Consider the following 17,491-nt stretch of genomic DNA (forward strand, 5'->3'; position numbering starts at 1 on the left):
CACCTACTGAACCCAGGCATCAGTAGGACTGAGAGCTCTCCAGGCTACTCCAATGTGCATCCAAGGTTATGAACCACTGGCTTCCATTATTAGCATGGGGAACACATGGCTGCTCGTGGTTCTGAGGACTAAAATTCATTCGAATGAGCAGAAGCAGACCAGTGTGTGTGATGAACACAGATACCTTAGCAAGAATGACTTCCCTGTGACATTTGTATCTTCATGGAGAGAAATTACCTGCCTCTAAGGATTTTTCATTTTTATATTCTTGAAACCAGAATGGGAGGAGGATAGAGAACAAATATTACCAAGGAATAATACAGTATGTCATGTTTTAACATTTTGAAGAAGCTATTCATAAACCTATGGGAAGAAAAATCTCTCAGTCATTTCAGAGGGTTCATTCACAAACCAATGGATACACAAACCTGTTAAGAACCATGGGAATTCATCCACCAACGTCTTTCCCTTACTTTCATCTCCAAATAACACCTGGTCTACCCACTCAATGCATTCTGCTTAAATTTCACCTTCCAACAAACACAGCATTCAGTCCCCAACAGAGACCCCCAAGCCACCCCCAGGATCTTCACATCGCAGCCCTTTTTACCTTGTCTGCCATTATCATAGAGGAGCCCCCGTGAATGCCCAGGATGGGGGTGAGAGTCTGTGCTGAAATGAAATCCAGGATCTGGGCGATGGCTTCCTGGTCTGTGTCATCAGCAAACACCACCCCCTGGATCTTCCGGTCAGACATGAGATCACAGATGCGGGTGATGATGCTCTTTGGGTCAGTCTCGTTCATGGCTACCAGCTCCACACGAGGCACCACGGAGAGATGGTGGAAGTCATCTTTCTCGTGGGCATCCTTGATGGCCACTTCGTCTGAAGTGCCCACGAGGATGACGGCAATGCCGATGCTGGGGGGGCTCTTCTGAGAGCGAGCTCTGCTGCCTGACACGACCAGGACAGCCAACACCAACCAGAACTTGAGAGAACAGCACTCTGCTCTGGGCTTCATCTTCAACTTCTCGACTCCCTGGAAACAGAGAGAGGGAGAGAGCATGGTTAAGATATGACCCACACTACAGATTCTGTGTGTGAAGAGGCAAGATAGTATAAGTCAAGGACCTGAGTTCCTTTCACTAATCATCCACCCCAACTTCTATCAACCAGCCTCTTCTCTTATCTCTGGTGTTTGCTCAGAAGAATCAGAGAAAAAAGCAGCTTTCAAAGCCTCAGAAATCTTTGAGAAATACAAAGATGCAGTTGCTATAGCCATCAGCAGCAAACAGGGACAACTGAGGGACAGAGGATGCAAGCGTTCCTGAGTCATCAGGCCGAGTGCAAGCTCATAAGGATGACCAGGAGGTTGGTCTTGCTGTTGCTGTGTGACCCTGGCTCTTTGCTTACATCCCATCTTTGAACTGCGCTTGGTAGAGGTCAGGCAAAGTTGAGTGGCAAAATTGGGCTCATCAGAGGTCAGCCACCAACTATGGGTTGGAAACGCTGGATGTGGGGAGCCACAGATAGGGAAGCCCCTCATTCTTGCTACCCTTAGCTCATGCTTGCCTCAAGCACAGCCTGAAAATTCTTCAACAACCATTTTAATATCTTTGCTCTTAATATTAAATCCCAAGAACAACCAGTATCCAGGTGATATTTTTAATTAGTCCTTGCCATTGATCATCATCATTACTCAGTGGCTACTGTAAAAACAAATAAAAAATATTATCTTCATTTTATAGATGCTCAAGTCAAAGTTCAAAGAAGGTCAATGATCTGCCCGAGACCACGAACCAATGAAGTGGAAAAAACCTGAACCGAGATGCCTTATACCACACTGCCTTTCACATTTTCAATTGCTGTACTGCAAGAAATAGTACTATTTTGATTTGCTTAGACTTCAAATTATTTTAACTTTGACAAATCCTGGTAATAGCTGCAGTAATGTTGGAGCCACCTTTGAAATGTTTTTAATTTCTTCTCCCAATGGCATCATGTAGCAATGACTTCTCTGCAGTACCTACGTCCATATTTGCATACAATTCACCACCTTTCACCTAAAGAACTGCTGCCTTTTCATTTCCACATATGCTTCTAAATCTTACACCCTGCACCAGACCAAAGACACAGCACTCTACAGAATATAAGCCTTGATCATTTCTTTTTATGCCTCTCATCATTCTCCAAGCACTTTTCTGGCTTTAACAGAACTAGTTCTAATAATGTTGCTTTGATTTATTTTAAATGATCATTTATTGCACAGCTGTTACATGCTGTGTAAGATATTTGGCCATTCCTCATATGTGACCTCATTGGTGTACATGGAAGCCCTATAAATTAGACATTTTATTCTCATTACTCAAAAGGAGAAAATGAATCTCAAACCAGTTATGTAATGACCCAAAGTCACTGTCATTTTAACACCAACATACCAATACATTAACATGGCATTGTTATAACCCAAGGGAATATGCTACAAATGGCACCCAGAACTAGAGCAAGGATTCTCATTCTTCTACAGAGACAGCATGCAATCAAACTTCTACTTAACATAGCTTCCTTGTCTGAAGAAAGGAGAGATATTAGGGTCCCACAAACACTAATAGTTTAGCCAACAAATTAAGAAAAAAAAAATGGTGCAAGTCTTGAATAAGTAAAGATAAAGACTTATTCAGGCTGACCAGATCGACTGCAAAAGGCATTCATGATTTGGGTCGAAGATACTGTGGATATTTTGTGGATGAAGAAGCACAGAATTGTAGTTCTTGGCAGCATTTTGGAACCCTTGCTGTAACAGTCACCCTTCAACATTGCCAACAAACAAGGAGATCTGTAGCAACTGCATTGTCAGTGGTTCATGGCTGGGCAAAAGCTTACATCTGACATTTTTCCTATCTCAGTGGCTATAATTACCTAAGCCCTGAAAACCAGGTTGATAGGCAACGAACTGGGACCTAACTTCTTCTCAGAGTTTAAAGAAATGTATCACTAAATGGCGAGTTGGGTAGTAACGCATCTCTGGAGGAAGACAGACAGCCGCAGCTGAGGACTGGGGCCCGTACGTGGCCTAGTCATGAAGCTGCCAGCTGGGATGCCTACCTCCCATACTGAGTGCCTGGCTTCAACTCCAAACTGCACTCCTGATTCCAGCTCCCATTAATGCACCCCCCTGGAAGGCAGCAGAGGATGGCTTAAGTACTTGGGTCCCTGGATTGAGTTCCCAGCTCTTGCTGGCATTTGGAGAGTAACCAGTGAACTGCAGTATCTCTCTCTCTCTCTCTCTCTCTCTCTCATTCTGTGTGTGTGTGTGTGTGTCTGCCTCTCCTACAAAACGATAATAAATTTTTAAAAAACAGTTGTGGACAAAATATACACACATACAAACTCATTCTCTGTGTGTGTGTGTGTGTCTGCCTCTCCTACAAAACGATCAATAAATTTTTAAAAAACAGTTGTGGACAAAACATACATACTGATGGTCCTCTTCCCCACTTAATGCTGTATAATTGTTCAAACCTGGTTAATGCCACTCTTAGGATCATTGGTTACTATCCTCACCCTGTCTTTTATGACCTTGTCTAATATGATCAGAGTCGGCAAACTTGGAAGGCTTCCATAGCCTTGGCAACTCATGACGACAGCCTAGGGTGGTTACTGGTGCCATAAACTAGAGTGTCAATTGTTGGGTCAACAACAGGAGTCACTGTGCACTTGCTCCTCATGTGGGATCTCTGTTCTTAATGTGCTGTACATTTTGATTTAATGCTATAACTAGTATTTAAACAGTATGTTTCACTTTGTGTTTCTATGTGGGTGCAAACTGTTGAAATCTTTACTTAATGTATACTAAACTGATCTTCTGTATATAAAGAGAATTGAAAATGAATCTTGATGTGAATGGAAGGGGAGAGGGAGTGGAAGAGGGGAAGGTTGCAGGTGGGAGGGAAGTTATGGGAGGGGGAAGCCATTGTAATCCATAAGCTGTACATTGGAAATATATATTCATTAAATAAAAGTTTAAAAAAATACATACAAACTTCCAAAAGAAACTCGGGAAACATGAATTAAAAGATTATCTTAGTGCAAAAAATTAAAATCTATGCAAAATTTTAAATATTCATTTTTAATTTAATACACATGAATTTACAAAAATACAACTTTTGTATTATTGTGGCTCCCCCCCCACCTCCCTCCCTCCCACGGTCCTCCCTCTCCATTATTTAATATTCATTTTTATGAACTTTTTGAAGAACTCTCGTATACATAGATTTCAAAACTTTTTAACACCAAAATTAACTTATTTTTAAAAATTCCTCAGTTATTTTAGCAGATAGAGCCAGAGATAAAAACAGAGAAAAGAGCTACTGTCCAATTGTTCACTCCCCAAATACCTGCAAAGCACGGGACTAGACTGGGGCCAAAGCTGAAGCTAGGAGCCAGGAACTCATTTAGTCTCCCATGTGGGTGGCAGGAACCCAGTTCACTTGAGCAGTCACCACTGCCTCCTAGACTTTATTAGCTCAAAGTTGGAGTCCGGAGCCAGAACTGAAAATTGAACTTAAGAACTCAGGTATGTGACTCAAGCATCCCAATGTATTTTGCCCACTAGACTAAATGCTTGCTGCTAAACTTATCTTTTAACTACATTTTCTATGAATTTTTTGAAGCATCTGTACGTACACACACACACACACACACTCACTCTCCCTCCCCCCCTCCCTCCCTCCTCCTCTCATATCCTGTTCAATTCTAAGGGCTGGTTCTCAAGGAGAACTAAAAATTTTAAAATCTGGTAAAACTAGCAGCTAACTTCATTCCAGCGGGATTCTAATCCCACTCTTACAAATCACTAAATTAGATTCCTTCACATTTAAAAGTGGTCCAGTCTGCCCATGACAGTTTATTAACTTTAATGCACTCTACACTCCCCACTTTGATGTTTTATTTGCTCTCTTTAAAATATCTCTTGTGCTCTTCTATTTCTTCTCACACAATATATTACACTTTGCTATGCAATGCTAGTTGTGACACTCAAAGAATAGACTCCGGTTTTACTGAACATCTATTTTATGGTCTGCATAGAGCAAAGCACTTTACAAAGCAATACGTTATGGGAGATACTTGCAACAGAGGGACTGTGACACAAGAGACTGCTTTCAATACACATTCAATGGCAAACATTAGACAGAGGTTCTTTGAGGGAAAACATGAAGTCCAAGATAAGCAAAGTGGTTTTGCTCCCTTCCTTGGCCGAACCACAACTAGTGCTGATGTGTGCTCTGAAGTGTTGCTCCCTCCTCCCCACTGTGCTTCCCCCAACCTCAGAATGAGCGCTGCTTCACTGAGCACTCGTCATAGCCCATGTGAATACATACACTTACTTCATTACCACTGCAAGATTATGTCTGCCAATCATATCAAGTGGATAACCTCCTTGTGAGTGGGGCCTTTTCCATTTCGTATTTACTGAGCACTTGCTTCCTAGCAAACGTCATTGTTGGGGCTGAGGATGCAGTACACATAGGCTGGTATACCCTCAGGACCACGGTGCAGTGGAAGACACAGACACAAGAAATATCTTGTCTCATTCTAATTTATACTTTTGAGGTCTAGAAGAACCTTTTATGTAATAAAGGGACTCAATAAATGATAACCAATACTAAATTTCTACCATTAGCTTGAACCATATAAAACTGCCAATCTTTGTGGCTGGTATTATGGTGCAGCAGGTTAATCTCCACCTGCAACATGGGCATCCAGTATGAGCACTGGTTGGAATCTCAATTGCTCCATTTCTGATCCAGCTCTCTGCTAACATGCCTGGGAAGACAGCAGAAGACAGCCCATGTATTTGGGCCCCTACCACCCACATGGACACCCAAATGGAATTCCAGGCTCCTGGTTTTGGCATGGCCAGCCATTGCAACCATTTGGGGAGTAAACCAGCATATGGACAATTGCTAGCATGCGCTCACATGCTCGCTCACTTGCTCTCCCCGACATATACTTCTCTGTGACTTTGCCTTTCAAATACACAAAATAAATCTTTCAAAAGTTGCCAATATTTTACCAATTTTGGCTAATAATAGTTTAACTTATTGCGTGCAATACACTATTATTGCCAGGTAATCTTCATCCATTATTAAATCCTCATATAAACATTATAAATCATAATTTTCCCTGTATTAGAAATAACATTCTGAAAGGTTAACCACATGACCAAGATCACACAGCTAACAAGGGATGGTACCAAGTTTCAATCCAAATATACCTGACCCCAAAGCCCTTACTTTTACCATTCTGAGGCTTCTCAGTGGATGAATTAACAGATGAGTGAATGAATGAATCACCAACCAAAGCCCATGTGGGTTTTAACTCAGTTCATATTAAAGTTTCTGAGGATGTAAAACTCACCTAACCACTGTTTTCTTTTTGTCTTCAGTGAAATTAGGATAATATACCTAACCTACATATCTGGAAGGACTTTGTAAAGATCAAATGATGATATGTCCAGGGAAGTGCTTTGAAGAGTATAAAATACTCTACAGATGCAAGGGATGTTACCTTTAAGTTTCCATAGAAGCTGTTCAAGGAGCCTAGCTATTTATGACGGCACAAAGTGAGCATGTAGGAAGTGGGGTGCAGAGAACTGCAGACAGAGGCTTACAGGAATATTAAGAGGAACTGCACAGGGGTAAGACATATTAGTTTCCTGAGTGATAGAACTTCCTGAAAAATATGTCACATAATGGCCTCAGGGTAGCAGCAAACTCCACTGACAGCTTACCAGTCACATAGCAGAATGAAGAATCATTCAGGCCAGGGCCAGCAATGAGAATCCGCAGAGCTCAGCTTATCTAAATCATGCGGTGAATTCAGGCACCAATGTGCACAAGTAGGACCAGCAACCAAGCAACAGGATTAAGGAGTTAATCACCTACGTGGCTTTCTTAAGCATGGGCTGAGTGATCCCCAGAGTGACAGTAAGCAAAGGACAACTGCCATCTTCATGCCTGTAACCAGCACAGGGCAACTATGGCAAGGAACAGTTTGCAGGTGGCTCACAGAAAACTCTAAGAAAACCCATCAGGTAAGGAGCCAGACTAAGCCAGTTCTCAGAGAAAATCAAGTCTTGGGGCAACCCCAACAGGCTTGATGAAATGTGACTGAACCGACAATTCAGGCAAAGTTCCCAAGCACCGCTCTTTAATGCAGTCAGGACACTGTTCAGAGTGATTCAATTAGGAAGATCATGACTGGAATATGATAGGCGGTAGAGTAAAACTGGATTAAAAATGATGGAATAATACATCAGGTCCAGTTTCTGAAGATACCAGTAAAAACAAAAAGTTAGGATGCACAGGCCTACAATGGGTCACCTTAGAAAGTGAAGAAACAAGGAGACACACAGCATAAGTCCAATGTGAAGGTAATACAGTCAATGTGGGAATATCTATGAAAATTTTAATAGCCAGGACAAAACAATATTCAAAGGCAAAAATATCAAAGGAAAATGAGAGATGTTACATACTGGTACCGAGAAGATATAACAGTCATGAACATGTATGAATCTAAAGACATAGTCTTGACATACATCAAGCAACAACTAAAATTTATATGGGGAGAAACAGACAAAACCAATAGACAAAAAATCTTAATACAGAGACATAAAAGATCAAAATAACAAAGCATGAACTACACCTTAGTTTCCTAGAAATACTATAAAATATAAAATACATGTCTTTTTATTAGATAAAAAATATTAAATCTATAATGCACAATAAGAATCAATATGAAACAACTGTTATTTTTCTTTCCTGTGAAAATTAAAAATAAAAGGTAACTATAGGCAGGTATTTAGTCTAGTATTTAAGACACCCATTAAAGTACCTGCAACCCCTATCAGAGCTCTAGGTTAGATTCCCAGCTCTAGATCCTGATTCCAGCTTCTTTTCAATGCTCTGGGAGGTAGTGGTAATAGTTCAAGTAATTGGATTGCTGTCACCCACATGAGAGACTCAGATTGCATTCCCAGCCCCTAGCTCTGGTTGCAAGGCATTAGGGGAGTAACCAATCAAATGGATGGTAGCTCTTTCTTTCCATCTCTCTAGAAAAACACAAGAGGCAAAAGGGGTGCCAGTATTGTGGCACAGCAGGTTAAGCCAGCGCTTGTGACGACCATGTCCCATATCACAGCATCAGTTTGAATTCCAGCTGCTTGCTCTGTTTCTGATTGACTCCCTGCTAACTGATGCAGGAATATGGCTGAGGATGGCCTAAATATTTTACCACCCACATAGGAAACTAGGATTGGTATTTCTGGCTTTTGGCTTCAGCCTGGCCCATACCTGGCTGTTGTAACCATATGTGGAATAAAACAGTAGGGGGAAGATGTGTGTGTGTGTGTGTGTGTGTGTGACATACTACCTTTCAAATAAATCTTTAAAGAAACAGAAAGCTAAATAATACCACATATCCAGAAACTTTTTTTTAACTTGTAATTAGATAACTCCAAAGTTAAAGAGGAACTCAGAAGGGTAACTAACAAATCCTTTGACTAAAATAGCAATGAAAATACTAAATGTCCAAATTTCTAGAGAATTAAAACACTTTTAGAGAGGAAATTACTTCAATACATTTATAAGACAAGTAAATATGATAAGCTATAATTAAATTTGAACTCACTTAATTGAACACTAAACAGAGTCAACTCTAAGAAGGAAATAAGAAGCAAACAAGAGGGGAAGATAGTTTTTTTTTTTTTTTTTTAAAGTGGATAGAGTGTAGTCTCAGGGAAGAGTTAGGGAGGAAACAGCAGAGGAAACTCCACATAAATTAGAGGGACACTGTGGACCTATGTGGAGGGTGTGGAAGTGCACAACTCAGGACTCCAGTAGCCAAGAGCCTCAGCATCAGCTTTGGAATGAGGTTAAGACCAGACTGCAGCAACCCATGTCACTGGCGATAAAGCTGCAGGAAGAGCTTGGTGGGAGTCTGGCTTGGAGCCCTATGGGGAACAGTGTACTTGCCAACCTTGAGGGAAAAAATGGGGGGCACATTTCTCTCTCCCCAACCACCCTGCAACTGGTGTTAATAACTAGTCGAGAGAGGGCGGGCGCCATATTGGATATATGCGTCAACTGCGCCAACTCTTGTCCCACCTAGCAACCAGCTCAGAGGAGACACCTAAGTCTAGCTGGGAGAATTGAAGTGGGCTGGGTGCTCCTGACTGTGGGAGCCCTGTGTGCTGAGACTGTGAAAACACTATGGCTGCATGGTAGAGAACAGGGTATGGCTGGGACTTTGGGCAGTCACTCTGGGAGACTCCATATGTTCGGACCTCCCTGATTCCCTGGCGAGGGTCATAGCTGCAGAATCTATGTTCACACTGAGCACTAAATAGATCCTTTGTATGGCTATTGTAGCAGTGCAGATAAAAAGAGTACCCTCCACTGGGGCTAGCACCCAGGCATTGGTCACCTTTGAGGAGAGAAGGTGAGCATGAGACTATGCCAACAGAGCTAAACAAACATCTCCTCTGATTAAAAAAAGAGATTGACCATGCCCAATTTTGGTCTCACTGAGTGATATTCCCATCATCCTGGAGCACTGAACAGAGCTCTCTGACCACCCCCAGCACACACCTCTGGGTATTCACTGAAAGAGCTGACACTCCACTAAGCTACAGAGACTTACTTCCAAGATAAAAGCCATCACAGGAGAAAAAAAATGCCAACAAGTATCACCACAAATGCCTAATAATAAATGCAGTAATTCAAGAAACAAGAATAAAGACGATGTGACACCTCAGAAGAACACTTAAATACTAGAATGTGAAAAGACTGACAGAATTCAAAAAATTGATTGTAGGATTACTTAGAAGTAATCAGAAGCAAATTCATGAACTAAAGTAATCTGTACACAACATGAAAATTTTTCCCATGAAACTCAGATCTTAAAAAGAAATCAAAACAAAATATTAGAATTGAATAATTCAATAGAACAAATAAAAATATGGTGGAAAGCCTTAAGAACAGACTCACTGAGGCAGAAGAAAGAATATCCGAGTTAGAAGAAAAATCTCTGGAAATTTTATAATCAGGCCAAAAAAAAAAAAAAAGAAGACATATGAAAACTGAAAAACATTGTTGGATATTTATGGGATCCTATCAAGTGGCCCAACACATGGATCTTAGTAATTCCTGATGGTATGGAAAGAGAAAGGATTAGCAGGCCTTTTTAGTGAAATAATTTCAGAAAACTTCCTAATTTGTAGAAAGATATGTCCAAGTACATGAAGCACATTGAACTCCTAAAAGACATGACCACAAAAGGATCTTCATCACAACATACTCTAGTCAAACTCTCCACAGTAAGACATAAGGAAAAGATTCTAAAATAAGCATGAGAGAAATGACAGATTACTGTCATAGGATCTCCAATTAGACTCACAGCTGACTTCTCATCAGAAATGCTACAGACTAGGAGAGAATGGCAAGATATAGTCCAAATCTTGAGAAAAATGCTGTCAACCCAGAATGCTGTGCCCTGCAAAGCTCTTATTTATGAATGAAGGTGAAATCAAGACCTTTCATAACAAACAGAAATTAAATAATTTGTTACTACTCGTCCAGCCTTACAAAAGATCCTTAAGGATGTACAACACGCAGAAACACAGAAACATGGTCATCACTATGAAAGAAGGGGAAGGAAGAAAATCTCCCAGTAAAAGTACAAAGGAAATCGAAAGTAAGCAAGAGGATTATTTATAGAAAGATGGCAGGGCCAAGTCATTACTTATCAATAGTCACCTTGAATGCAAATGGCCTCAGCTCTCCAGTTAAAAGATACAGGCTGGTTGAAGGAATTAAAAAAGAAAACCCATCTATTAGCTGCCTAAAAGAAACACATCTAACCAATAAAGACACAAACAAACTGAAAATGAAAGGATGGAGAAAGGTATTCCATGCTAACAGAAACCAAGAAAGAGCTGGTGTAGCCATCCTAATATCAGACAAAATAGACTTTAACATAAAAACTGTTAAAAATGAAGAAGTGCACTGTGTAATGATTAAGGGATCAATTCAACAGGAAGACGTGACTATTATAAATAAATATATCACCTAATTACAGGGCACCTGGGTATTTAGAAGAAATGTTAATGGATCTAAAGGGAGACACACACTCCAATACAATATTAATGGGAACTTCAATATTCCACTTGTAGCAATAGACGAATCACCCAGACAGAAAATCTCCAAGGAAACAGAGCTAGTCAACACTATGGACCAAATGGACCTGACAGATATCTACAGAACTTTTCATCCTACACATGATTCATGATACATATTTTTCTTACCAGTGCATAGAACTATCTCTAGGATAGACCACATGCTAGGTCGTAAAACAAGCCTCAGCAAATTAAAAAAAAAAATTGAAATAATATCATGCATCTTCTCCAACCACAATGGAATAAAGCTGGAAATCAACAACTCAGGAGTCTCTAGAACATATGCAAACACATGGAGACTGAACAATATGCTCCTCAATGGACAGTTGGTTACTGAAGAAATGAAAAAATTCTGGAAACAAATGAAGATGACAATACAACATATCAAAACTGATGGGATACAACAAAAGCAATGTTAAGAGGAAAGTTTATAGTAAATGGTGCTTACATCAAGAAATTGGAAAGGCACCAAATAAATGAGCTATTAATTCATCTCAAGGACCTAGGAACATAATAGCAAGCCAAACCCAAAACTAGTAGGAGTTAAGAAATACTTAAAATTAGAGAAGATATCATCAGAATTGAATAAAAAAAAAAGATCAGTAAAACGAAGAGCTGGTTTGTTGAAAACAAAAACAAAACTGACACAGAATTAGCCCAAATAACCAAAAAAAAAAAAAAAAAAAAAAAAAAAAAAAAAAAAAAAAGAGGGAGAAGACCCAAATCAATAGAATTAGAGATGAAAGAGGAAATATAACAACCAACACCACAGAAATAAAAAAAAATCATCAGAAATTAGTACAAAGAGGTGTTTGCCAACAAAATGGGAGATTCCTGGACACTTATAACTTACCTAAATTGAGCCATGAAGACACAGAAAATGTAAAACAGACCAATAACCAAGATGGAAATTGATTCAATAATTAAGACCCTCTCAAAGAAAACCACAAGACTAGATGGCTTCACTGAATTCTACCATTTAAAGAACTCACTCCAATTCTCAAGCTATTCAAAACAACTGTAAGAGAGGGAATCCTCCCAAACTCCTTCTATGAAACCAGCATCACCTTAAATCCTAAACCTGAAAAAGATACAACAAAGAGAATTAGATACAAATTTCCCTGATGGAGATAGATGCAAAAATCCTCAGCAAAATACTAGCCAATTGAATCCAACAACACATCAGAAAGATAATTTATCTGAATCAAGTGGGATTTATCCCAGGTATGCAGGGATGGTTTCACATTCACAAATCAATGTGATACATCATAGTAACAAACTGAAAACAAAAACATGATTATCTCAATTGATGTAGAGAAAGCATTTCAAAAAATACAACACCCTTTCATGATGAAAACTCTAAGCAAATTGGGTACAGAAGGAACATTTCTCAACAAAATTAAGGCAACTTATGACAAAACCATGGCCAGTGTCCTGTTGAATGGGGAAGAGTTAAAAGCATTCCCATTGAGATCCAGAACCAGAAAAGGATGCCCACTCTCACCATTGCTATTCAACATAGTCTTGGAAGTTTAAGCCAGAGCCATTAGGCAAGAAAAAGAAATCAAAGGGATACAAGTTGGAAAAGAGGAAGACAAACTATCCCTATTTTCAGATGACATGACTATATACATAAGTGATCCAAAAGATTCCACCAAGAGACTATTGGAACTCATGAAAGAGTTTGGTAAAGTGGCAGGATGTAAAATCAAGACATATAAATCAATAGCCTTTATACACACAGACAATGTCATGGCTGAGATAAACTCTTAAGATCAATCCCATTCACAATAACTACAAAAATATCAAATACCTTGGAATAAATTTAAGCAATGATGTCAAAGTTCTCCATGATAATTATAAAACATTAAAGAAAGAAATAGAAGAAGACACACAAAACAATGGAAAAATGTTCCATGTTTATGGATTGGAAGAATCAATACCATCAGTGTCCATACAACAAAAAGCAATTTACAGATTCAAAATGACACCAATCAAAATATCAAGGACATTCTAAGATATAGAAGAATAATGGTGCTGAAATTCATATGGAAACACAGGAGACCTCAATAGCTAAGGCAGTCTTATATAACAAAAACAGAGCCAGAGGCAACACAATACCATATTTCAAGACATACTACAGGGCACCTATAATCAAAACAGCCTGGTACTGGCACAAAAACAGATGGATAGACCAATGGAACAGAATAGAAATGCCAGAAATCAACTGAGGCATCTACTACCAACTTAACTTTAACAAGGAGAATCAATTCCTGGAGCAAGGACAGTCTCGTCAACAAATGGTGCTGGGAAACTGGATCCCCACATGCAGATGCATGAAGCAAGATCCCTACCTTACAAGTTATACAAAAACTCACTAAAAATGGATTAAAGACCTAAATCTAGGACCCAATACCATCAAATTATTAGAGAACATTGAAGAAATCCTGCAAGACATTGGCATAGGCAAAGAGTTCTTGGAAAGGACCCCAGAGGCACAGGCAATCAAACAAAAAATGACAAAGGGGATTGCATCAAATTGAGAAGCGTCTGTACTGCAAAAGAAATGTTCAGCACAGTGAAGAGGCAACAAATTGAATGGAAGAAATTATTTGCAAACTATGCAACTGATAAAGGATTAATAACCAGAATTTATAAAGAGATCCAGAAATTCAACAACAAAACAAACAACCAAGTTAAGAAATGGGCAAAGGACTTAAACATGCATTTTTCACAAGATGGAGGAATCTGGAAAACATCATGCTGAGTGAATTAAGCCAGTCCCAAAGAGACAAATATCATTTGTTTTCCCTGATCGGCGACAACTGAGCACCAAAGGGAAAACCTGTTGAAGTGAAATGGACACTATAAGAAACAATGAACTGATCAGCTCTTGTCCTGACTCTAGATGTACAATGTAATACTTTATCCTTTTTAGTATTTGTTGTTGTTTTTGTTGTTGTTGTTCTAGTACTAGTGGTTGAACTCTGTAATTAATACACAATTACTCTTAGGTGTTTAAATTTTAACTGAAAGGTGATCCCTGTTAAATTTAAGAGTGGAAAAAGAGAGGGAGGAGATGTACAATTTGGGACATGCACAATCAGACTTGCCTCAAATGGTGGAGTTAAAAATGTGCCAGGGGATTCCAATACAATCCCATCAAGGTGGCATGTACCAATGCCATCTCACTAGTCCAAGTGATCAATTTCAGTTCACAACCAATGGCTCTGATAGGTCTAAGAGTCAAAGGGATCACACAAACAAGACAAGTGTCTGCTAATACTAACTGATAGAACCAAAAAGGGAGAGAAAGATCCAACATGGGAAGTGGGATACACAGCAGACTCATAGAATGGCAGATGTCCTAAATAGCACTCTGGCCTCAGAATCAGCCCTTAAGGCATTTGGATCTGGCTGAAGAGCCCATGAGAGTATTGTAGGCATGGAAAGCCAAGAAACCATGGAAAAGGAAAAAAGAAGAAGACCTAAATGAAAGATCTCTGTGAGTGAGATCCCAGTGGAAAGAACGGGGCCAAAGAAGGAGGTACCTTTCTCTGAAGGGAGGAGAGAACTTCCACTTTGACTATGACCCTATCGGAATAAGATCAAAGTCAGCGAACTCTAAAGGCTTCCATAGCCCTGGCAACTCATGACTAGAGCCTAGGGAGATTACTGACGCCATGAACAGGAGTGTCAAATTGTTAAGTCAGCAACAGGAGTCACTGTGTGCTTACATCCCATGTGGGATCTGTCCTTAATGTGTTGTCTAATGTGCAGTGATGCTATAACTAGTACTGAAACAGTATTTTTACACTTTGTGTTTCTGCGTGGGTACAAACTGATGAGATCTTTACTAATTATATACGGAATCGATCTTCTGTATATAAAGATAATTGGAAATGAAAAAAGGAAAAACCTGGTGTTAAATTGGAAATGGCATAGAAAATTAATTTAAAAAAATATATATTATGAAAGATCTCTGTCTTTAATGTACTGTACACTCTTATTTAATGCTATAACTAGTACACCAACAGTATTTTTTTTCACTTTGTGTTACTATATGGGGGCAAACTGTTGAAATCGTTACCTAATATATACTAAACTGATCTTCTGTATATAAAGAGAATTGAAAATGAATCATGATGTGATTGGAAGGGGAGAGGGAGCAGGAAAGGGGAGGGTTGTAGGTGGGAGGGAAATTTTGGAAGGGGGAAGCCATTGTAACCCATAAGCTGTACTTTGGAAATTTATATTCATTAAATAAAAGTTTAATAAAAAAAAAAAAGAGGCAATCCAAATGGCCAACAGACACATGAAAAAGTTCTCAAGATCATTAGCCATCAGGGAAATGTGAATAAAAACCACAATGAGGTTTTACCTCACCCCCATTAGAATGGCTTCATACAGAAATCAACAAACAACAAACGCTGGCAAGGATGTGAGGAAAAAGGAATCCTAATCCACTGTTGCTGGGAATGTAAACTAGTACAGCCACTGTGGAAGACAGTATGGAGATACCTCAAAAATTTGAACCATAGACCTACCTACCATATGACCCAGCCATCCCACTCCTAGGAACTTACCCAAGGAAAATGAAATCAGCATATGAAAGAATCATCTATACCTCCATGTTTATTACAGCTCAATTCAAAATATCTAAGTTATAAAATGACCCAAAGGCCCATCAACTTAAGACTGAATAAAGAAATCATGGGGTAAGTACACCATAGAATACTATACAGCAGTTAAAAAATTGAAATCCTATCTTTTGCAACAAAATGGATGAAACTGGAAAACATTCTTGGTAAAATAAGACAGGCCCAAAAAGACAAATACATTATGTTCTTCCTGATCTATGATACCTAACAGAACACCTAAAAGGTGATCTATAGAAGTGAAATTAGCACTTTGAAATGCAATGACTTTGAACAGCCCTTGTCTCAACTGTTGAGGAACAGGTTTTTTTAATACTATTTGCTGAATTCTTTGCTTAGTATAGATTTAGTCTTCTGTGTATAAAGTTAATTGAAAATAGATCTTAGTGAAAAGAAGAATGGAAATAGGAGAATGAAGAGGAAGAAGGGTGGGAGTATCAGTGGGAAGTCAGGTAGATTGTGGGAAGAATAATCATATTCCTCAATTTGTATATATGAGAAGTATATAATTTGTATTCCTTAAATAAAAGGTTTCTGCAAATGGATATACCAATGGAACAGAATGGAAACACCAGAAATCAATCCAAACATCTACAACCAACTTATATTTGATCAAGGAGCTAAAACCAATCCCTGGAGCAAAGACAGTCTATTCAACAACTGGTGCTGAGAAAACTGGATTTCTACATGCAGAAGTATGAAGCAAGATCCCTACCTTACACCTTACACAAAAATCCACTCAACATGGATTAAAGATCTAAACATAGATAAAGATCTATGACCTGACACAATAAATTATTAGAGAACATCAGAGAAACCCTGCAACATATAGGCACAGGCAAAGACTTCTTGGAAAAGACTCCAGAGGCACAGGCAGTCAAAGCGAAAAAATTAACAATTGGAATTACATCAAAATGAGAAGTTTCTGCACTGCAAAACAAACAGGGAAGTGAAGAGGCAACCTAGAGAATGGGAAAAATATTTGCAAATTATTAAACTGACAAAGGATTAATAACCAGAATCTACAAAGAGATCAAGAAACTCCACAGGCCGGCGCCACGGCTCAATAGGCTAATCCTCTGCCTGCGGCACCAGCACCCCAGGTTCTAGTCCTGGTCAGGGCGCCAGATTCTGTCCCGGTCGCTCCTCTTCCTGCCCAGCTCTCTGCTGTGGCCCGGGAGTGCAGTGAAGGATGGCCCAAGTCCTTGGGCCCTGCACCCGCATGGGAGACCAGGAGAAGCACCTGGCTCCTGGCTTTGGATCAGCGTGGTGCGCCAGCCACAGCGCAGTGGCTGCGGTGGCCATTGGAGGGAGCCCATGAGAGTATTTCAGGCATGAAAAGCCAAGACACTGGGGGGGTGGGGGTGGGGGTGGGGAATGACCTAAATGAAAGATCTCTGTGAGTGAGATCCCAGTAGAAATAATGGGCCATCAAAGAAGGAGGTACCTTTCTCTGAAGGGAGGAGAGAACTTCCACTTTGACTATGATCTTGTCTAAATAAGATCAGCGTTGGCAAACTCAAAAGGCTTCCATAGCCTTGGCAACTCACGACAAGAGCCTAGGGTGATTACTGACGCCATAAACAAGAGTGTCAAA

At 39.6% G+C, this 17,491-nt stretch overlaps 1 protein-coding gene across 1 annotated transcript in view; it reads right to left on the reverse strand.

Moving 5' to 3' along the window:
* Positions 1 to 17,491, reverse strand: part of GRIN2B (glutamate ionotropic receptor NMDA type subunit 2B) — a 663,213-nt gene that overhangs the window by 358,325 nt on the left and 287,397 nt on the right. Inside the window, exon 2 of the mRNA XM_062195504.1 lies at positions 611 to 1,039. Coding sequence (XP_062051488.1) covers positions 611 to 1,021 — 411 coding nt within the window. The 5' untranslated portion in view covers positions 1,022 to 1,039. The remainder of the gene's footprint in view (positions 1 to 610; positions 1,040 to 17,491) is intronic.

Source organism: Lepus europaeus, chromosome 6, assembly GCF_033115175.1.
Source record: "Lepus europaeus isolate LE1 chromosome 6, mLepTim1.pri, whole genome shotgun sequence".
In the NCBI taxonomy this organism is placed as follows: Eukaryota; Metazoa; Chordata; class Mammalia; order Lagomorpha; family Leporidae; genus Lepus; species Lepus europaeus.